We start from the raw sequence: 23,103 nt of genomic DNA on the forward strand, positions 1-23,103 counted from the left end.
TACTCTTTTTACAACATATGGTTAATAATTATATATTACTTTGTTAATTAATGAATGTGTTAAAATGGCAAGTAAAATAAAAATAATTTGCTTTGACTAGGTTTACATCCATTTTCTATCCCAGCCTTGTTAATCATCTCCAAGACATGCAAACGATATACATATGCCCATGGTGTTTTTGTTTCATACAACGGCAAAATTACTTTTCCCTTACCAAAGTAATAGCAGGTATTGCTTATATTGCATGTTGTTTACAGAAAGATAAAAGACCAATGTATTTTTTTTAAAGGAATGTGTACTGAATGCTGAATAGAGCTTTGCTAAAATATAATGGGGAATCCTTTGTATTCATGAGAAAACCATTAAAAACTGAAGCAGAACCAACCTTTAGACTCAATTATGGGACAAAGAGCGATATGTTCTGTATATGAGTCTAAGTAACTGAGAGAGGGATGAAATAATATTTCCTGAAATATACTTATTCCAAATTATTAAAATGATAGCAACAAAAAGTAACATTTGCAGAATCAGAACGTAGTCACCAGATGTGAAGATATTCAGCTACAAAAACTGTATATCCCATCACTTGATATTGAATCTTGAATCAGTTTATGGAGTGCTTCATTATAATGGGATTATTCAGCATCCATGAACCCAAACATTCTATCAAATATTACAAAGCTATTAATACCAAACTATTCTACCAGATATTACAAACTGGTTCAATCAGGTTAATTCCTCTAGAAAACTTTCTCACATTTCTTAAGAGGAGTTTTATAAACCAGAATGGTTTTGCTAGCTTTGCAGATTTAAATGTTAAACATAGTGTGTTCATGTAAATGACATTACTATCCACTTGGAATAGAGAAATTTAGTTTGCATTTCAACCAAAAAGTTTCCTAATACTTATATTAGCTTTTTTCTTCACTAACAAGATCAAAATAGAACATGATCAATTTCATTAATTCACATGATTTATTCAGGCAGAAAAATTCATTTTATGAAAAATGTAGCATGTTAGACACAAAATTACAACTATGCTAGTGGCAATTCTACATAGCCATCAATATTTCTAGAGAAGATGCATCCATACAACTTTATTTCATTTTTAAAAATGTATCAGGACACTGGACTACAGCTTATATCTACTTACACTGGAATAAGCACATTATTTTTAAACAAAGATATGCAGTACTGCATTACTACTTTCATGACATGAGAGAGTACAAGTGATGCAATGTTCTCAGTCTGTCATATGAATATCTTCATTGAACAATCCACGCAACTTTTTTGAAATTATACCTGTTTGCTACAGTAGTTTTTAGGTTCCTTTTCCTGACCCATCCAGTAAGTTGTATACCTTCTAGGTAACATGTTCATATTAAAGATTTATTGATTTATGCTATAGTTATATACCGCCTTCCTTCAGGAGGGCAGGATTAGCATACACAGCTTTAATTTTTCCCAAGCCACATGAGGTATTTTGGGCTGAGGAGTGTGATTGGACCAAAGTCTTCCAGTGAGTATATGGTTGTGGGTAAACTTAAATTTGGCTCTCCCCAGTTTAGTCCAACACTTGGAACTATTACACACCCACTGGCTTATGTTTGCACTGATGTGTTCAAAACAATATTGAATATTACCTTCACGTTTGCCCTCTTCCTTCCAGATAATTTGTGACGAGTTCTTCCATGCGGTTTTCTACACTGATTTTCCCCCCAAACTATTCAATACTAATTTCATACTAAACAACACACCTACAATGCCTTTAAAACATGATTTCACAGACTTTTCTATAGCATCTAACTATGACTTGTTATTTTTTTGGAGAACCATCACAACTTATCTTTAGATTTTTTTAAGGAACTCTTTTCAGCAATTTCACGTTGTTTTGACACTGCTTCTCCATATCATTTCTATATATTTTTTATTTGTTAGACCCTGAACTGTTTAAGAAACCTGCAAGTAATCTTCTGTAAAAGACTAGAGTATGCAGTGCTGTTTTAGAGATTATGAATGTAATGCAGCTGTTGTTAGGAAAAAAGAAACTTATGAGTGTGTGCGCGTGAATTTTGAAATGCATGTTAATTCAATAGGCATGTAGATTAAGTAAAGTGTATGTACATTATGTCCATCTGCCAACAATATTTTGCTGATCCAGGAAATTATCTGCTTCTTAGAACTAGAATTTCGAAGTAAATTATTAAATTTAGAAACATGCCTACAATATATAGACTAGTTTCAATTGGAAATAAGTTTCACTGTTTCAGATTTAACTCCATCCAAAAAATAAGTAATCCAAACTAAATGATTCAGTGCTTAAAAAAATGTCATTGATTAAAGTTAAATTAGAAAATTCTAATTTGCAAAATGACAAATTATCTTCTGAAAAAATAAACTTCATGTATCTTCAAATTGAAGGAAATCAGACTTGCTCTTCTGAAAATATGCTATAAACATTTCATAAAAACTGGATAAGGAAAATAACATCCAATCAACATTAATAAATAAATTGTTCTTTATAAAGGCAATTTTAAACTACAATCAAATTCATTCTGAATCAAGGGGGAGGTTTAGAGGTTTCCTTTCTCTGCCCCTACCTCCCACACTGAAATGATCCTAAGTCTGGTGAGCCACTGAAGGGCTGCAAATATGTTTGCTATATTAAGGTACCAAAATACATGTACTGCTTTGAAAAGAAAAGTTTGGGGGTGCTGAAATCAGCTTCCATTCTCCCTTCTTTTAAATCCACTGCAGAATTTACACAGTGCCTTAACACAATAAGCACTGGACTGAAATTGAGATTCCGTAATACATTAATGATAATTGACAACAAGCCTTTACATTAGCACCTGATCTCCTAGCTCCTTGTCTTCATATAGTTCAAAGACCCTGAATCCACTATTTCACTAAATTTGGCATGTTATACTCCAGATCATAGGTAGATCTAGAAAACCTGGTGCCATTCATGATCCCAAACTGACAGTTTCAAAATTTTAAATATAATTGATTGGCTTATCCTCAAGCTGTAGTTGCCAGAAAAAAAAACATTTAAGCCGTACATCTGCAAAAGTTTTTATACTTTCTAACACAAGCCTTTTAATATGAAATTAAACTTTATCTTCAACTGCACATTAAATATCCTCACTTCCTTATAACTATGGAAGTAACAAAATAAGCCAGTACCAAAGATTAATCTGATAATAGCTTTTCTTTTCCTTTGAGTTTTTATAAACCCAATCAATATAGGTAATCCTAACTTTCAACCATTTGTTTAGCAACCATTCAAAGTTACAACCGCACTGAGTCCTTGTGACCATAGCAGCATCCCCACAATTATGTGATCAAAATTTGGATGCTTGGCAACCGGAATCTATTTACAATAGCTGCATCTACAATCTTCCCAGCCAGATTATGATAAGCAAAGTCAGTGGGGGAAGCAAGATTAACTTAATGACCATTTGATTCACTTAAAAACTGCAATTATTTACTTAACAATATTGACAAAAACTACCTTATCTAAAAATAGAAATTTTGGTCCCAGTTATGTTCATACATTGAGGACTACCTATATCAATTTTCTGCTCATAATTGTTAACAAATGTAATCAAATGCCTAAATACTTAAAACCTTGTCCGCAATGGTATAATTCATAATTTATAAACTTGTCAAATTCTTTTACTATGGATTCCTCCCTTAGCTACTTCTTCCCATTACATAGGCTCTTTGGGGTACTCTAAGCTAATACTGATAAATAAAAAAGAATAAAAAGCCCAGATCAAAAAGGATAAGCCAGGATCAGAAGGCATTCTCCATAATTCATGATTCTGTATCTTATTAATTTATGTATACTAACTTAATACACCCATATAGAGTGAATGTTTTTATTATACTATTGTGATTTATTGTGATTTATATTCCTTACTTTAGATTACTTGACCTTAAAGGTAATTTTATAGTTCTATATAAAAGAAATCTAGTTTTGGGAAGCACAATCTTGGTGTCAAACTGATACATGATATGAAGCGGGAAAAGATAGGATTAAGAAAAAGGACTAGCAACTGTGTTGGACCATGGCTTTGTAAACCACAGGTATGACATAGTAAATAAATGAATGAATGAATGAATGAATGAATGAATGAACGAACGAACGAACATGGCTGGATGCAAAGGTTCTGGTATTAGCCATTTGAATGTTCTTCTAACAATGGAATGAAAACATTGGATGCAATCCAATGGAAGCAAAAGACAAAGGAATATCTGATGTGCTGATCAGCTGTTCTGTGTCCAACAAAGTGGTAGCAGCACCAGAGCTGGCGGCAGCCCAGAGGTTTTGTTGTGCAGACCTGCTATAAACTTATTAAGAACTTATTAAGAACATATTTTGTTTTGAATTAATGGACAATCTGAACTTTAATAACTATGCATTGTGAAATGCCAATTGTTAAAAAAAATGGAAATAATTCCAGCATGGGTTTCCCGAAACAAGTGTGAAAGTAATAAATTGGTGGTCTGAAAACAAATCTTGACACAACTGATATAAATAAATAAAGGTGTTATAAATAAAGGCCTCATAATACTTAAGTATATTTGATCAAAAGGAATTATTTCTAATGTATTTTTCTTTCCTTTGGATTATGAAAGGGTATGAAACCTAGACAAAAAATGGCAGAACATTAGAATAGCAGAAGTAAGAGTAAAAATATAAGACATCTGTTGTTTGGTAATAATGCAACCAGAGAATCACAAAAATAATTTCCACATCTTCTTCTCATAATGGGGTTTAAATTGAGGGGGAAAAAACTTAACATATTTTCTAAAATATCAACTAAGTTCCCAAAAGACAGAGACAAAGAGACGGGCTGTTTGTCTATTTATATTTAATCTATCACAAATAGATTATTAAAATTCTTCAGGTAACGGATTAGAAAGACAGCTTTGGGGTATGTAAGTGTGTGTATTTGAGAAATAGTTTTTCTGTTTTCATCTTTTCTATTTGAAAATGTATTGATGAAGTTCAGAGGGGAAAACTCTGGTGAATTAACATTCAAATTCCAAATCTGCTATTTAGTTGAAGTCAAAATATTTGAAGTGTTCATTTTACTAAATGAACTTCAGTAAAATTTACTAAATTTATCCATTCAAGCTTTTCAGGATGAATATTGTTCTTTGTTATTCATAATCAGAATTCAAAAATTAAATGCCTAACATTCCAGCAACGAACTATACAGCCCGGATTACATTTTGCTTGGTAGGAGTTATCCGTCTGGAATGAATACAGAAATGTGGCACTGCCAACACCTGAAAGCTGAACTTACCAAGAAGTGGGACTGGTTGGGATACAGAAGCTGCTATACTAGCAGAAGTTACAGGTGGTGGAGCATTTGGATATCCTTTGGAGCCTTCTGCATTTTCACCATTTCCTCTACCTCCAGAAACTACTGTTGGAATTGGGTTCCCTATAGAAGAGTCTTTTGTAGTGTCTTCATTTATAGTGGCCACAGTAGCTAAAAATGACATTAATAACATTTTAAATAGCATAAACTTCTATTTGAATTATCTTTAACACCAAACAAATCTCACTTACAATTTGGGATATTTACTCCTCCAGAAGGAGGGACAGAAACTGGAGGAACTGAAACCGATGGATTAATGGGAGGTGGTGGTCCAGGAGGAAGAAAACCTACGAGGAAAGAAATAATGAAGTATCACTTTTAGAACAGCCATCCATTCAATTGATCTATAAACAGAAAGCCATACTTTCAAGAGTACCTAACACATAATTCATATGCCTACAAACTTTCTAGGAACAATTAATATACCTGGTGGTAAATGCATTGGATTGAAGCCTGGTCGCATAAATGGTGGTGGTGGTGGAGGAGGCACTCCAGGACCAAATCCAGGAGGTGGAATTCCTAATGGAGGAGTAAATGTAGGCGGCTGAAGGGTACCAACCATTGGAGGACCTGGTTGATGTGGTGGCACCTGCAATTGGATAAAATTATTTTCATTTTATGGCATAGTTCTTATTCTTACAGGTAATTTTACAATGATGTCAGAAACAGAAAATCGGTAAAATTCATTTTTATTAGAAGTTTAACTCAACCTTAATAGTTAGAAATTTAAATTCTGAATCACAAATAAACCACTAATAAATGCTATTTTTTAAATCAAGACACAGTACATACAGAATTAGTAGTGGCAAAAACAAATATTCAGAGGTTCCTTATTTATCAATGCTTCTTCCTTTGGCATAATATCTATTACGATATACAGTTTTTCCCCGAACGCCATCACTTTACTAAACAAATAATTCCTTCAACACTGTCAAACTATTTATTAAGTCTCCATTACTATTACTATTAATCCTCACTAAATTGAATATACTATGGACATTTTATATGTGGGTCTGTGTATGTTAAATTCTTCAATATTTACATATAATTTTAGTTCATAGTGATAATGTATAAATGTAAAATTTTTTTGCCAAATTGACTGTAACCTTGTTGCTTGTATCCTAACAATTTTTATTGACTGTTTCCTAGCATGATTTGATTGCTTATTGTACCCTATGACTATTATTAAGTGTTGTACCTTATGATTCTTGACACTTTGACAAATGTATCTTTTCTTTTATGTACACTGAGAGCATTTGCACCAAGACAAATTCCTTGTGTGTCCAATTACACTTGGCCAATAAAGAATTCTATTCTATTCTATTCTATTCTATTCTATTCTATTCTATTCTATTAATGGTGTACATTTAAATTACCTATTAGCCCATACAATGTCACATTTGTAAGTACTGTTCAAAATGTTGCTTTAGGGTATTTTTTTAGATGGAGCAGTGCAATTAGTGCACCTACAGAATCTACCACAAAAGCTACTAAAAATCTTTAGGTTATAGTTCTCTTCCCCAGTAAAATTCTATAAGATTTCTTTGAACTGCTTTCCACTTTTTCTTCTGTATTAAACTTTTCCCATATTGGTATTAATCATGTTGGATTATATACCTCTACTATTACAAAATTTGAAAATATAATCAATGTGTTTATTATGCATAATCAGCATGATTAGCATAATGTTTAAAGTACAGAATTTCTGAAGAATATCACAATGGGAAAGATCTTTAATTGTTAATATTTTTGTTTATTTGCCGAGTTATATAATTTATTTATTTTATTTATTTATTAAATTTATATTGCCGCCTATTCTCAAGATGGCTTACAGAATGTAAAACCATATTTAAAATTAAAAAAAAACAATAAAAACTAGCAAAAAGAATCAAATAAATTAATATAGTACAATAGAACAAAATCTGGGGAAAAAAATAAAAAAATCACCCCCAACTCCCACCCCAACTACAGCAGATCACATGAGCCATTTGATGGGTTCCATCCCACTCTGGGTTCCCCAGGCCTGCTGGCAGAACCAGGTCTTGAGTGCCTTCGGGAAGAATATTAGAGAGGGGGCCATTCTAATCTCTGGGGGAATGATGTTCCAGATTGAGGGAGCTACCATGGAGAAGGTTTTTCTTCTGTGTCCCACCAGGTGTATCTCCCTCAGGGATGGGACCCACAGCATTCCTTGCCTCCCCGCTTGTTAGGTCAGGTAGATGTGACTGGCAAGAGATGTTCCTTCAGATAACTTGGTCCCAAGCCATGAAGGGCTTTACGTGTGACAACCAGCACCTTGAATTGCACCCGGAAGCAAATTGGCAGCCAATGAAGCTCCTGTAGGAGGTGAAACATGTGCACATTGGGGTCTGCACAAAACCATGCAGGTCGCTGCATTTTGCTCCAACTGGAGCTTCTGGATGGTCTTCAAGGGCAGCCTCACGTAGAGCGTGTTGCAATAATCAAGTTGGGAAGTGACTAGGGCATGAGTGACTACATTGGTCCAGGAAAGGGCGGAACTGGTGCACAACCCGCAATTGCGCAAAGGCCCTCCTGGCAGCAGGAGTCTTGAGTCCAGGAAAACCCCTAGATTATGCACAGGGTCTGTTTGGGGTAGTGCCACCCCATCCAAGACCCAAAGTGGCAATTCTCCCTGAGCCAACGAACCCCAAACTCAAGAGCCAGTCGGTCTTGCAAGGGTTTAGTTTCAAACCGTTGCTCCCCATCCAGCCTCTAACAGCCTCCAGGCACTGCAAGAGGGAGGACACAGCACACTTAATTCACCACGGGCCAAGACATACAGCTGAGTATCATCAGCATATTGGTGGTACCTCAGTCCATGGTGATGGATGATTTCACCCAGCAGTTTCATATAAATGTTGAACAGGAGTAGAGAGAGTACTGAGCCCTGTGGAACCCCGTAAAGCAGTAGCCAAGGGCTCAAACTCTCCCCTCCTATCAACACTGACTGACAGCGGCTGCAGAGGAAGGAAGTAAACCAGGACAGCATAAGGCCTTCCATTCCCATCCCCCAAAGCCGTCCCAGGAGAATCCCATGATCAATGGTATCAAAAGCCACCAAGAGATCAAGTAGAGCAAGGATGGATGCTCTACTCCCATCCCGCTCCCACCAGAGATCATCCAAAAGTGCAACCAATGCAGTTTCTGTCCAAAATCTAGACCTGAATCCTGACTGGTAGGGGTCGAGATAATCCGTTTCATCCAGAAACCTCTGGAGCTGCTGCGCGACCACCTTCTCAACAACCTTCCCCAAAAAGGGAAGATTGGAGACAGGTCAGAAATTATCCAACCGGGTGGAGTCCAGCGATGTCTTCTTAAGAAGAGGGTGGACCACGGTCTCCTTAAAGTGCTGGGGCACTGTCTCCTCCTATAGGGAAGCATTAATCACTCCCAGAGTCCACCCACTTGTCACCTCCTGAGATGCTTTCACAAGCCAGGAGGGACATGGGTCTAAAACACAGGTGCTTGCGCACATACTCCCTAGGATCCTGTCCACTTCCTCAGAAGCAACAGGGTCAAACCGTTCCTAGATAACAGGGCAAAAAGCTGCCTCTGGAGCTTCCACCAGACTAGCAACCATGCTGGCATCTAACTGGGAACGAAGTCGAGCAATTTTGTCTTCCAGAAAACCTACAAATTCCTCGGCATGTCTCTTCAGGTGGACCCCAATCTCCTCCTTCCCCAGGAGACAGCTCACCTTAAAGAGGGTCACTGGGCGGTTATCTGCAGACGCAATTAGTGTGGAGAAGTATTTACACTCTGCCGCACGAATCACAAGGTAGGCCTTAGTAGCAGCTCTTACCCGTGTTCAATCGAGTTCATCTCCTGTCTTCCGCCAGCAGTGCTCCAGATATCTCATGAGTTTTATCCCTCTCATTTCCTCTGTATACCACGGGGCACAAAGAGGTCTACAGTTGAGGAGAGGTCATAAGGGTGCAATCCTATCCACAGCCTCAGTCACCTTCCTATTCCAAACAGTTACTAACAGCTCGGCTGGACTGCACAGTAGATCTGCAGTTATAACCCCCAGCTCCTTCTTGAACCCATCTGGGTCCATTAGTCGATGGGGGTGGACCAATCCAATAAGTCCTGCCTCCCTGTGAGGGGGTGCAGCTTTTGAGAAACTCACTGCCACCAGACTGTAATCCGACCATGACAAGGGGACCAAGCACAGGTTCACCAATTCTAGGTCACATAGACACTGCTCCGACAAGAACATCAAATCGGGTGTGTAATCACTAGTTGTCTGTGATAGCTAATCTCTTTTTTCCATCAATTCAATTAATAGCATCAATAAAATGATGTACCATCACCACGCATAATATTGTCATACGTAAATTAAATTGAAATAACATATACTTTAATGGAACCAATAATAATACATCCCTGATTATAATTCTTCACATTCAAAATTTAAGTATAATTGGATAGAGAAAAAATATTAATTACAAGTAGTAAAATATTTCAAATGCTGCTGAATCATCTCTATAAAACAATTAAATGTTTAAAAGTAAATGTGTATTTTATTCATTCAATTTTGCTATACAAGTAGACAAATTCTATGAGATTAAAACTATTAATTTTAATATTTTAATAAATTTATGCTAATAATTATTTAAATAGTGATAACTATTTTCTATTTGCTTATTTTAAATTTGGAGCAATGTTTCACTTGATGTTAAACAGCATGTTGCATACACTCATTTACAGGCAGCCCTTGACTTACAATTGTTCGTGTAATAGCTGCTCAAAGTTATGACATTGAAAAAAAAGAGATTTATTACCAGTTTTCACACTTACGAACACTGTAGCATTCCCATGGTCACGTGATCAAAATTTAGACACTTGGCAACTGGCATGTATTTATGACAGCTGCACTGTCTCAGGGTCATTTGATCACTATTTGCAACCTTCCCAGATGACTTCTGACAAGCAAGTCAAAGGGGGAAGCAAATGTGTCTGATGACCATATGATTCATTTAACAACTGCAGCAATTCGCTTAACAACTATGACAAAAAAGTTTGTAATTCTTTTAACTCTTACATAGACACAGGAATTTGTGGCTCAATTGTGGTTATATGTCAAGGACAATCTGTACCATATAACATCTTAATAAAGAAATTCAAAGTGGAAGTGGTCATTAGAGATAATATGCTAGGATAACACACTCTTTTAATTTAACCTGTGATTACAATTTTTTTTTAAAAACACCTGCTAGGTCAGGAGTGTCAAACTTAAAGCCTGTGGTGCTTGGAAATAACAAAGGACAGGTCCATGGTGCCTCTGGCAGCCAAAATGACATGCACACCCTGCGCTCCATTTTGGCTGGCAGAGTGCTGCAGGAGGCTTCTTCACCTTCTTCACCTTCTCTTTAAGCAGCATTTGCCAATTAGAACTAGGTACCCTCCAAGATCTGGATGGCTGCTGTTCAGAAGAGACAAAAACATCTGGCTCTCCACCCACGTTTGTGATGAGAGCCCCCTCGCATCACTGAGTTTGTCATCTTTTATCTTAATCTTTTACCTGTGATTGATTTAATTGTAATTTTTTTGATTATTGAGAGCCATCCAGAGTCATTAAGAATTTGGTGGTATATCAATTTTTAAAATTATTACTAATATTAAGTCCTCCTCTAGGGCTGCGTCAGAGGTAGTAACAAAGATTAATAGATTGTTGGGCAGACAGTTTTTTAGAGACATCTGGAGAAATTGTCCATTTATGCTCTGCTCCTATACAAAAGAGTCAAGCCCCATAGCAGCTGGGGACTCTTACATGTCTTTAATCTCATTATGAATTGAGACTATTTGTGCCAGAAAGTAAACCCTTCTTTGTCTGGAATAGCTGTTTTGAATGCAAAGGGGAAAAATGCATTTTGAGCCTGTCTCAAACGCCCACCATGGCTACGCCCACCCCTTGTCACGCCACACCACACTGCACCCCCGGCCCGTCAAGGTCGAACACAACCCTGATGCAGCCCACAATGAAATCAAGTTTGACACCCCTGCTCTAGGTCATCATGTTTGTTTTCCATAAAACAAAAAAACTACTGGCTTCTTGTCAAAGAACCAGTAATTTAATTTCAATGCCTATGCTTGTTATATATAGTCCTGATAGAAAAATATGAAAAAATTGTGATTTTTTCCTGACTCATGATTTGATATCACTTTCTTCTGCTATGAATTTAGCATCTGATATACACTCACCTACACGTATATCAATTTTTAAAATTCTTTTGTTAATTTTAGTTCTTAACCATTTATGATTAATTACATAATGTACAAATTATCTGTCGCTACTGTCCCTAAAGACTAGTTTACTTTAAAAAAATCTTGCAGTATGATTTATTTCAACTATTATCATTTTTAGCAAAGTGATAAAATGCTCTAGAGGTCATTATTCTAAGGTTTTAATTGTGATGAAATCTACTCTTAGTTTGACCACAATTTCTTCATGAAAGATCCTCAGAAATTATACTTTGTAAGTTAATACTGCATATTCTTTTCATTCAACAGAAAGATTACTTATTATCATTTCCACAATTTAATGGGAAAAATCCTCAATTTATATATCTCTTTTTAAAAATGCTGTGTAATGAAAGTAATTTCAGTTGAAGGACACAATATCATTTTTCAAGTTCTCATTCACAATTAAAGCCAATTTAATGAATCTGTTAGAAGGGCCTCAAACATCTCTTCTGTTTTCTATTAATTTAACTCTCATGTTGATTTTGTACAGAATGAAGTTATCATGAGTTGATTATTCTAGGATGTTTGTATGTCTTCTAAGCTGAAAATCTTAGCATTGGAAAAATTTCAAAAACCATTTTCAACAATCAAACCCATATTACATACATGTCAAAACAAAGTATTGAATTGCTTATTTAGGAATAATACAATTTATATGAAGTTATACAGGTATAATTGAAGTATGAAGAAGAGGGAGGAGGGAGGGAGGGGGAGGGAGAGGGGAGGGAGGAGAGGGGGGAAAATATATTGAACTTGCCTGTGGGGGTGGTACTGTTATTGGTGTAGGTATAGGTACAGGCATTTGGACAGGCAAAGCTTTAGTTATAGGTGATGTTTGTTCATTATGTGCAGTATCACTTCCAGCCCCTCCATTCTGGGCTAGTTGGTTTTCTGGTTTTTTTGGAATTCCTTTCCATTCTATAAAAGAATATTAAAAAGAATGTAAAAATATTTGGTGTCAATTTATTCATGCATTTAAACTTATCTTTAAATTGTTTTAAATATGTTTAATTCCTTGTGCAATAAGGTTTCCTAAATATACTGTATACAGAATTCGTACCTGTTTTTATTTATTTTTCTTTATACAAGTGGATTAAGGCAAACTTCTTCATTAGAAAAAAATGAAGCTTTCTTTGAAATACTGCATCTTCAACTCAGTCCCTTTATACTGCTTTCTAATCATTATATATTCAGAATTATGGCAGAGACAAGAAATACTTTTATACTAATTCAGCACAGAAAACTTCCCAGTTTTTTTCATGAAAATAATTATTTATAAAACTAGATTAATAATATCCAGAACTACACACAGAAGAAACAAATACAGATTTCACTTCCATTAGTAGAAAAAGAAGTATTTCTTCTACATCCCTAAATCTATTTAAGACCATTTCACAATATTCAAGTTTTTCTGTGCAACAGATGAAGGATGAAACAGCAACTCAACATACTTTATCAAATTTGTGTGTATATACTGTCAAGGTAGCTTCATTTTTTAAAAAATATATGAACTAGAGCTCTGAATTTTGCAGATATTCTTCAAAGTGGTGCTGCATGAAATATAAACACAGCAGTAATTAGAAACCCATTTAAGCGACTAATGGTTTCTAGGATTGAATATACTATGGTGAATCTTATGCTGCAACTGTAAATTCCTGGAACCACATGCAGCTATTTTAATGAGTTGCAGGCAGGTGCAGCATTCACATTCCTGGATCATTCAAATGTCTTCCAAATTGAATCCAAACTCTAGACAGCCATAAGAACTTCATCAGTTTATTCAATTTAGTTTATAATCATATGGCTCTCTTAAATGAATGTTATCTATTTTTCTATATATATTGTAAAGTTTAGCTTTATTCATTCTATTTAGATCCTGCTTATTATTGTCTGAATTTGTATTGTCCTCAGTATTCAGCATTCACAATAGACACAGCCCTAAAACAGGTATAAAATGTAATGAGAATTGTTGTATCGTATCTAGGATATGCCAAACTTGCATAATTCATAATATAGCACTTGAAAAGTAAGATATATAACCTGAAATTTGAGACTGCTGTGCAATATGGGATTGCTTCTTGGTCATCAACTATAAATTGAAATATTCAATTATACTGAATTTGTTTACAAAACTATGTTTGCGGTATACCCGATATAACTGTTTCTAAAAGGGCCAAATCCATGCCTTGGATACATCAAAGATTGTGCATGATTTGGCTACATACGGATAAATTTCTGTTTGTGAAAAATGTAGCCAATTGGGTACAATATTGGAACTACCTTTCAATGGCAACTTCGTTGGCTGCTATTTTAGCAGGCAAATTTAAGATAGTAATTTTACACTTTCTGTCCTGACGTTCTGAAGAACCTGTTCCAGCTATTTGAGATCTTAAAAGGAAATTCTTTTAAAATATTCCTGCTTTCAACTCCTTTATTTGGCCTAATGGACAACTAATGTTGCTTTCAAGGTAAGTAAAAAGCTCTCCTGGGAGCAAACCAACTCTCTTTGGTTTAAAAAAAAAGGCATTAAGGGGCCACATTTGCAACCAAGCCTTTTGCATTCTTTACAGAATGATGTTACCATTTGACAGTATAACTTCCATAGTAATTAATGTTTTAACTTTATAATTGGGTCCAGAGTCATTCTGTGAGATGGGCAGTTTGTACATTTGATGTTTCAATATAAATCAATATATTAAGATTTTACAAATGGTATTTCAACTTCATTGCATTTTAACTGAAAATGTGTTTTCAAAACTCATTATGACTGAGCCTCTTTCATATTGTAATACTGTTATGTTTTGTATTTATTTTCATCAGCTTAGACGACTATAACCAAGAGAAGCAGTTTTGCTATGTATTCCAATCTCATAGAATCATACAGTTGAAATGGTTATTTAAACTGTCATGTCTAATTCTTTGTTTATAGGACTCCAGCATCCCTGGCACATGGTTAACTCTCTGTCTGAATACACTTAAAGAAAAAAAAACTCTCCCCTCCCCTTAGTAATCCATTCAACTTCCACTCTGCTCTTTCCAAAAGAAATATTTTTTTCCTAACATTCAGTCAGACACTTCCTTCTTGTAGTTTGGATCCATCACTTAGTTACTGGCATCATAACGTGACTTCTTCTCTGAAGAATTGAAAAGGACTACATTATCCCTCCTTCCAAGTCTTTTCATAAGACTTAACTTCTAATTCCCAATTATCTTTATTGTGCTTTTTCTGAACCTATTCTAATATATCCAAATCCTTAAAGTGTAAGCTTAAGACTGTACAATAGTGAACTGTATTTTCTTCTCTTGAAGGGTTTCAGACATTTAGAATCACGTACTGTATTTTTTGGAGTATAAGACGCTCTGAAGTATAAGACACATCTAGCTTTTGAGGAGAAACACAAGGGAAAAAAATCTGCCTCTGCCTCCCAGCAATTTACTTCCTTGCAGCAAACAGCCTAGTCAGCTTCAGCATAGCCTGATTAGCACAAGCAGCTGGTTGTTGGTTGGATCGCCTCCTGACGATCAGCTATTTCAAGCTGCAGGGATTGACACTGTCTATTGCCACCTCCACGCACCCCATTTTTGGTCTCTGCATTTCATCTTTTTTCTCCGCACACCCCGTTTTAGGCCTCCGCACATATTTTCAGCCCGTTCCGATCCCCGCTGCCCAGAACATGCCGAAAACAGGGTATGCAAAGGCCAAAAACAAGGCATGCAGAGGCTGAAAATGGGATGAGGCCGAAAATGGGGCACCCAGAGGCAATGACAATCTCTGAAACAGCTGATTGTCGGGAGGCCAATCCAACTGACGATCAGCTGTTTATGCTAATCAGGCTGTGCTGAAGGTGACCAGGCTGTTTGCCCCAAGGAGGCAAATTGCTGGGAGGCAGAGGCTGAAGGGTGGCTGGGCAGGGTTTTGGCAACATTCGATGTATAAGATGCACAGGCATTTCCACCCGCTTTTGCGGGGGGGGGGGTGCGTCTTATACACCGAAAAATACAGTAACTACTTCCAGCCTTATATCCATGCTAAGCGGTTTTATCTCAAAACTTCATTTTTTTCCCTCATAAGCTACTTTTTGTTGGTAACATCTTATTCAACCCCTGAATAGCTGAAACTGTGTTTTTTAATTGATTAAAATATTTTATACACAAATATTTTAATTTAAAACTTCTATTTAAACATAAATTTATTTTCTTACCTGGACTAAGTGTATCATTGTCCAGCATTCCTCCTTCACAAAAGCTTTCCAAATCTTCAGGTTTAACTTTACCCCATGGTATGTAGGTAACACCTAATTCTACATCCCAATACTGCTTATAGTCTGGCTTAATTCCTTTATTTAAAGCCCAAGCAATCTGAAGGAAAAAAGCACGCTTGTCAGACAAGAAGTTTTACTATTAAGATGATAATTAATTATATTCATTCAGTTCAATATAATCATACAATCAGGTAGGTAATGAACTGTTCAATCACAATTAAAACTATGCAGAAATCACATATATTTATTTCATATCTCTTGCTGATTATAGTCGTTCAGCTGATTCCACCATGAGTTATTTCTCTTTTAATTTTTTTTAGTTATTTATAGTAATATGTAAAAAATATACAGTTGAGCTCTTATCCTCAAACTAAATGGGGAAGAAGTGAAATATTGTTTTAAAATTATCAAATGCCAATTAAATTGTTTGAAGTGTTGTGTCAAACACAATAAATCTGAAAAGCTAAAACAGTTGAACCACCCCTACAACCAACATTAAACTACAAATAACTAGGATATATTTTCCTAATTGTTTGAAGTGTTGTGTCAAACACAATAAATCTGAAAAGCTAAAACAGTTGAACCACCCCTACAACCAACATTAAACTACAAATAACTAGGATATATTTTCCTACTCTTCAATCCTATAAATATGAACACAAGTGAGCCCAATTATGCTAATTTATCTCAACATTTATAGGCGACATCCACAGTCTATGTTATAATCTTATACATACTGAATTACTGTTCTTGTAGGAAAATCAATCAAAGAACTAAAATATTGTTTTAAGGATATGAAAAATATAAACATACCTTTATAGATTTCTGATTGACTTTAAAGTTACCACGACTCAGTTTCTGAAGGGCACGGTTTGCATCTTGTCTCTGTACCATTACAATATAAGCACATCCTCTTGGAGGGATCATCTATTTTCAACAAAGAAATATTAAATTACTTTACAAGAATAATAATGTATGTTATTTAAAATGTATTGTACCTGTTATTATTATTAATAATGGGGCCAGTTTGGTTTGCTGTAGTGATTAAGGCATCAGGCTAAAAATCAAATAACCGTGAATTCTAGTTCTTCCTTAGGCACGAAGCCAACGTGGTAATATTGGGCCAGCCAGTAAGTCCTAGGAAAAAGGCAATGGCAAGCCACTTTGAAAATCTTCCCAAGAAAATTGTAGAAATTTATCCAGGTAGTTTCCAGGAATCTAGATTGACTCAAGGGCACCAAATAATAAATAACTAACTAAATTAAACTATAACTTAAGCCAAAAGTCAAGGGAATTATATTCTAGAAGCTATAAAACTGAATGTTACTTATTTGCTTATTGTACCCTACGACTATTATTAAGTGCTGTACCTTACGATTCTTGACTCTTGACAAATGTATCTTTTCTTTTATGTACACTGAGAGCACTTGCACCAAGACAAATTCCTTGTATGTTCAATCACACTTGGCCACTAAAGAATTCTATTCTATTTTATTTTTCATATTTTTGTTTTTACTATTTTATTTTTCATATTTTTGTACTAGTAATAGTCATATGTTGCAGTCTAAAGTTTCAAATAAAATGTTAACTTGCTTTTTATTGCTGTTATTTTTTTTGAGACTGACACTCACATTTATAGATTCAATTAGACCAAACTCTTCTAGGAGACCTCCTACATCCTGTTGTGTTGTTCGTTTGTCCAGTTGTCCTACCCAAAGAGTTGTACTGCAAACTAAGAGAGAAATATATTCGAATGGACTTAAATATTAAAATGAACATTATTTCAAATATATACAAATCTTTACTAAATCTAAATCACAAAACTGTTATAGCAATTTTGTTAAAAGTTATGATTAAATAGATAAAAATACAAAGAAAAATAATAAAGAAAAAATGAATAGAAACAGAATCAGAAAGAATAACATCAAAGTAAAGGAAAAAAATGAAATGACTTCCTTCTATATTACAATAAGTATAAATAATTTTAGTAGCTTATCATTCTTAATCTTTTTTCTCTTAAAATACAAAAAATAATTTATCCTTCTCATATCCATCTCTTATTTATAAACAAATGCTTAAAGCCTCGTTGTTTCAAGCCTGATCAGCAAAAGTCCATTAAGGGTTGCAAGGCACTTCTGCTTTGAGCATGGTGGCTGGGCAAAATGTTGGCGCAGGAAATTGGAACAGAAGGCAGCTGGGTAAGCTGCGTAATTCTGGGGCTGGGTGAAGGGGAGCCAAAAGGGTGGGAGATGGGGGTGGAGATGGACAAGCGGAGGGAGCTGAAGCGCCCATGGCTATAAAATGCAGGCTGTCTGCCAGGTCTCCAAATTTGGATTTGACTGCAGGGCCTCTGCAACAGCAACATTTGAAATGGAGCTGAATGAATGTAAGTTGAGGAATATCTCTATCCACCAGTACTCTGGACAGCTATTCCTCATGATGGGATCAAAGGAGAACAATGTCCCGTGGGTTTGAGCACCAGGAGATAAAGGGAACAGCCATCATGCTTACAGCTCTGGCAGAACCTTTTAAAGGACAATAGGTTCATTAACCTCACTTTCAATTTCAGAATTTATTTATTTGCTACTTTAAAGCTATCAAATGTCTTCAGAAGTCTAAAAAGCAACCTGTTGAATTTAAGTTCATTCAACACACACCAAAAAAATAACAATAAGCTTAAGAATTTAAAGAGTTAGAAATAAGTATAATATTTTGATTCAAGAAAGTTATAAATTAATGATTCAGATAAATATGAAATATTCAGACTCGTACTGTAAGACTTTGGAAATAATTATAGACTTTCATGGGAAAACAATTATTCTGTCTATCCTAAGTGATAACATAGCTGAGACGATGATTTCAGGCAGAAAAGGAAAAGTGAAGAGTGAAAAATTACATTCTATTGTTAACCAAAATCCTTAATAAAAAATATTTTTTTAAAATACTCACCACTAACTGTTTCTGGTTTGACTGGAGGAAGGCCTTTTACTCTGCGTTCTCGCTCTCTCTCCCTCTCACGTCTTTCCTGGGACCGTGACCTAGGAGAATGACGTCGCTTGTCCCGTGATCGAGAACGAGAACGACGATGGCGTGATCTTCGAGTTCGAGAACCAGATCGTGATCTTCTTCTCTTGGGTGATCTAGTATAAAAAAGAAATGCATGCAGTAATCTAGATACCGAGAGGGTTCATTCCTATCTTTTCTGTTTGTACAGCTGATTTTGGTCATTCACTCTGTATTTATTTTAAATATGCCAAAAGGAAAATGACATTTCAAAAATAGGCCATTCTACATGTATAGATGAATAGGGGAATTTTAAAAAATATCATGTTTTTCCCCAGTTCTGTTAAGGATATCCAACAATGCAGAAAAAATATTGGACAAATAACTGTAGATTACTGTTTAAGAGTGCTGGTAATTCTCCATCAGACTCCAAGACAGCTGAAATTATCAAATAATAAAGTGTATAAATTGGAAACTATTAACAGCCATCTGGGTTTTTTTTATCCTTTCCTCACTTTAGTCTTTTCCCCACCTCTTTAACAGAGATTTATTAAAGAATAAACCTTTTGTTTCCCCTTTTCTTCTGTATTCATATAATGGTAAGAATATTAATAATCACCATGATTTGTTTCATTTATGTAAGAGGTAACAGAAAAAGTCTATAATGCCCCAAAACTGCTGATTAGGGATTTAGCAATTTTATTTTTATCACGTTACTATTTGTAGTCCTCACTTAACTATTGTTAAAGGGAAAGGTGCAACACGCCCACATTCATATGATCGCAATCTGAGTAGTTGGCAACCTGTTCCCAATTACAATTGGTTGTCAAGCACCCCAAAATCATGTGATCACCCTCTGCAATCTTCTTTGACTGCTTCCCCAGATAGTCAAAGGGAACGTTGTAAGCTGCCGCTGCTTGTCAAGAGCACTCTCTCATCTCTGGGGGCTTCCTAAAAGAGCTTTCTGATGAAGGATTTCTGAAGCTGAACTCCGATCAAGCTCAGAGCTAAACTCTCTCCTTGTCTCTCTGTGCCTACAGAATTCACAGGCACAGAAGGATTTTGAGCTCATTTAATGACTGCAACCAGGAGTGCTACGATCTTTGTCCTTGTGCTGTCACATGATGCCTTACTTAACTACCATTTCATTCATGAGATTTTATCACAATTGTTAAAGATACTTATATTATTTTTTTCCTCACTTTTGGATACAATCTGTGTATGGTATCAATGCATATAACATGCACCTTTTTTGTTGTTCATGGTTTTCTATATTAATAACATCAATAGCAACGACCTTTGTAATTTGGAATATTAAAGGATTAGGACCTCCTGCTAAATGTAGATAAATCTTAACTAAGTAGAAAAAGATAGGAACCAAAAAAATCTGTAGGCACAATATCAGTTTTTTCTGTGAGATCACAAATATATCAAGAATTAATGGTGGGATTGTCATGGACTCAGATGGCTTTTGGATCAACAGCCATTCTCCATCTTTCTTTAATTCAATCTCATCATATTTTTCTTCACTCACACCCTTCAAATTTCACACTGCCCAGCTGCCTTAGGCAGACATGAAGCTGATGCTATTGTACCCCAAACCATTGATGGTCTCTCCCAGCAGCTTTATGTAAATGTTAAAATATTTATCTTAAGCTCTTATTATTTGTTATACATGATCCAGATATCATTTCTGCTTTTGGGGGCTCCAAGGTTTTGGAGAAATTACTTGTGGTTCCTAAACCAATAAATCTTTTTAGCTGAAGAAACTTCATGAAATTGATCCTACTTATTTATGTAACTTTTAAAGTAAGTAATTTGAATGTACTGTCCTAATTCATTTATAGAAGCTTAACATAAAAACTTTTTTATTACTTTAAAATGAGGTTTGTGCTACAAAAAGTTTTACTTCCTGTGAGCTGATAGCTCAGAAAATGCTTGTTACAATCTTGCTGTTGGAGATATATCTCAAAGGCTGGAACACTAACTCTTATGGTATGGCTTTACCTTAATCATGGTCATTAGTATGACTCCAGATCAATTATTGTATATTAAGGATACCTAGGGGAAGGGATAAATTACCAGGCATGCTGATTACTTAAAAATCATTATACAAGGAGAAATCTATATCTAATTGACAAGAATGGATTTTTGATTTATGAATTAGTCTTATTTTTTAAAAGAAAAAAGATGACCTTTAAGCAATAAAATGAAAATTTTAGGAGTTATTTCTTGTAACAACTTATATGTCTTTTTATTGCTAGGGTCATACATTTTGTGGTTTTTATATGCTTAATGCTGTCCTATGCATTTGCATTTTTAATACTACTTTCCACAATCGTTTTTATGAATTATTTAAAAATTACTCTCCCTTCCATTTAAACCTGGGTTATAAAAACTAAAGCTTAGCCTTCTGTAGTACATCAGTTATGTCACTTATTTAAAATACTATTTATTATAAAGCATTCTTACCTCGATGCTGATCTAGATCTCGACTTTCTGTTCTCATGCCTTTTGCCTTCCTGAGTTGGATGTTGATCCACTTCCAGTTCCTTAAACAATCAGCAAGGATTTATGATCAGTGGTACTCTTTTCTGATCAGTATCAACTTTAAAACTAGAGTTACTTTTTGAATTACAGAAGTTTTCATCTGTTTCTCTAGTTATGTTGAATATACAAGCACACGCGTACAGCAAACCTAAAATGTAATCATGTTACAGAGTCACAAAGCTACATGATTTATATTAAAAACGTTTTAGTGGTAGAATGTCCATGGAGATGCTCAGTCATCCAAGTAATGATTGTCTCAAAAGTGCTTTTTCAAGAGGCAACTGGACTTTCTGGTTTTTCCTTGAAGACATTTTGCTTCTCATCCAAGAAGCTTCTTCAGCTCTGACCGGATGATGGGGAATGGGAGGATTTATACTCCTTGCAGACAGCTGGTCATTTGCATTTTTTTAGAGAGTCACTGAGAACCTGGAGGTGTTGTCAGGGTCACCTGAGTAGTGCAAATGGGTGTGGAGCCTTCTTGGAACTGTTGGAAGGACTGTGCTGTAGACTGAAAATAGATGATGTCGTATCCCTCCCCATTTGTTGAGAGGGGGTTGTTTGAGTTTGATATAGATGGCCTCTTGGACCCCATCCCCACCTTCCTCTCTGTCCAAAATGTGGCCTTTGCTGTCTTCAAAAAAGTGGCCTTTGTCTTTTAAATGCAGATGTTAGTAGTAGAATTAATACATGGGGGAATAAATTCCATTGAGCTCCTTGGAATTTCTTAGTAAGAATGCATAGGATTATGAATAGCAAATAAAAATTAGTAAAAAGTTATAAATAAAACATTTTCTCATAAATATTCTAATACCAGTTGTTGAATAAAAGATAAGCTTAACATTGATGGTCCTTATACAGTATAATTTGAACACATTTGTGTAATTATACCTGATATAATTATAATTTTATTTCTAAGTTACTTGATCATTGTAACAAGTTTTTCAATTTATTTTATTTTACTTCACAAGTTTTACAAAAACATATATACAAAAAGAAAAAGAAAAAACAGAAGAAAAAATACATAGGACATCAATAAATAATAAACTAAAGAAAGAAAAACAAAATATAAAAAATAAAGTCTACTTCCTCTTTTTTTTCTTTAATTATAAAAATGTTATCTGACCAATTGTACAAGATAGAATTTTATATTCAATGCACTGAAAATAACATTGACATAAAGTGATTTCTGGTTTCACTTCTATCAATCAAAGTTGTGCAAATGTGTAAGATACATGTATTTATTCTGATTTTTTACCCTAATACTTTATAACCAGAATAAAATTGCTTACTATTTCTCTTCCATCTTAATTTATTGGTGATCCAGATTTCGTTAAAGAACTGATCTATGATCAAAGCACATACTGATTTAGAATGGCCTTCCCATTCTAGATCTTCAGAATTTGCAAGCAGTTTGATTATCAGAGGGAAGGTCATCCTCTTTATTACATTCTTCTGCAATTTCAAATCACTAACATTGAATCTCATTTGAAAAATCAATGCATATAATTTTGATGGCGACAGGCGGCGGCAATTGCCACCACCTGGAACAGGCTGAAAAAGGGACATGGGGAGGCCAAAAATGGGGCACACAGAGGCAGTAATGGGCGGCAGCGATGGGTGGCAGC

At 35.2% G+C, this 23,103-nt stretch overlaps 1 protein-coding gene and 1 pseudogene across 6 annotated transcripts in view; both read right to left on the reverse strand.

Moving 5' to 3' along the window:
* SCAF4 (SR-related CTD associated factor 4) overlaps positions 1 to 23,103 on the reverse strand; it is a 62,504-nt gene that overhangs the window by 9,327 nt on the left and 30,074 nt on the right. For 2 of the 6 annotated variants that reach the window (XM_026700606.2, XM_026700605.2), the window contains exons 11-19: positions 21,401 to 21,480; positions 18,875 to 19,065; positions 17,557 to 17,657; positions 16,739 to 16,852; positions 15,866 to 16,022; positions 12,421 to 12,581; positions 5,823 to 5,985; positions 5,588 to 5,683; positions 5,319 to 5,507 (exon numbers count right to left, since the gene is read on the reverse strand). In XM_026700606.2, coding sequence (XP_026556391.1) covers positions 5,319 to 5,507; positions 5,588 to 5,683; positions 5,823 to 5,985; positions 12,421 to 12,581; positions 15,866 to 16,022; positions 16,739 to 16,852; positions 17,557 to 17,657; positions 18,875 to 19,065; positions 21,401 to 21,480 — 1,252 coding nt within the window. Of the gene's footprint in view, positions 1 to 5,318; positions 5,508 to 5,587; positions 5,684 to 5,822; positions 5,992 to 12,420; positions 12,582 to 15,865; positions 16,023 to 16,738; positions 16,853 to 17,556; positions 17,658 to 18,874; positions 19,066 to 21,400; positions 21,481 to 23,103 lie in introns of all 6 variants that reach the window. The other 4 variants (XM_087937555.1, XM_087937554.1, XM_026700607.2 and 1 more) reach the window with 3 other exon arrangements.
* On the reverse strand, positions 7,055 to 9,225 carry LOC148125333 (uncharacterized; annotated as a pseudogene).

Source organism: Pseudonaja textilis, chromosome 7, assembly GCF_049901715.1.
Source record: "Pseudonaja textilis isolate UNSWEBS1 chromosome 7, rPseTex1.2, whole genome shotgun sequence".
NCBI classification, from domain to species: domain Eukaryota; kingdom Metazoa; phylum Chordata; class Lepidosauria; order Squamata; family Elapidae; genus Pseudonaja; species Pseudonaja textilis.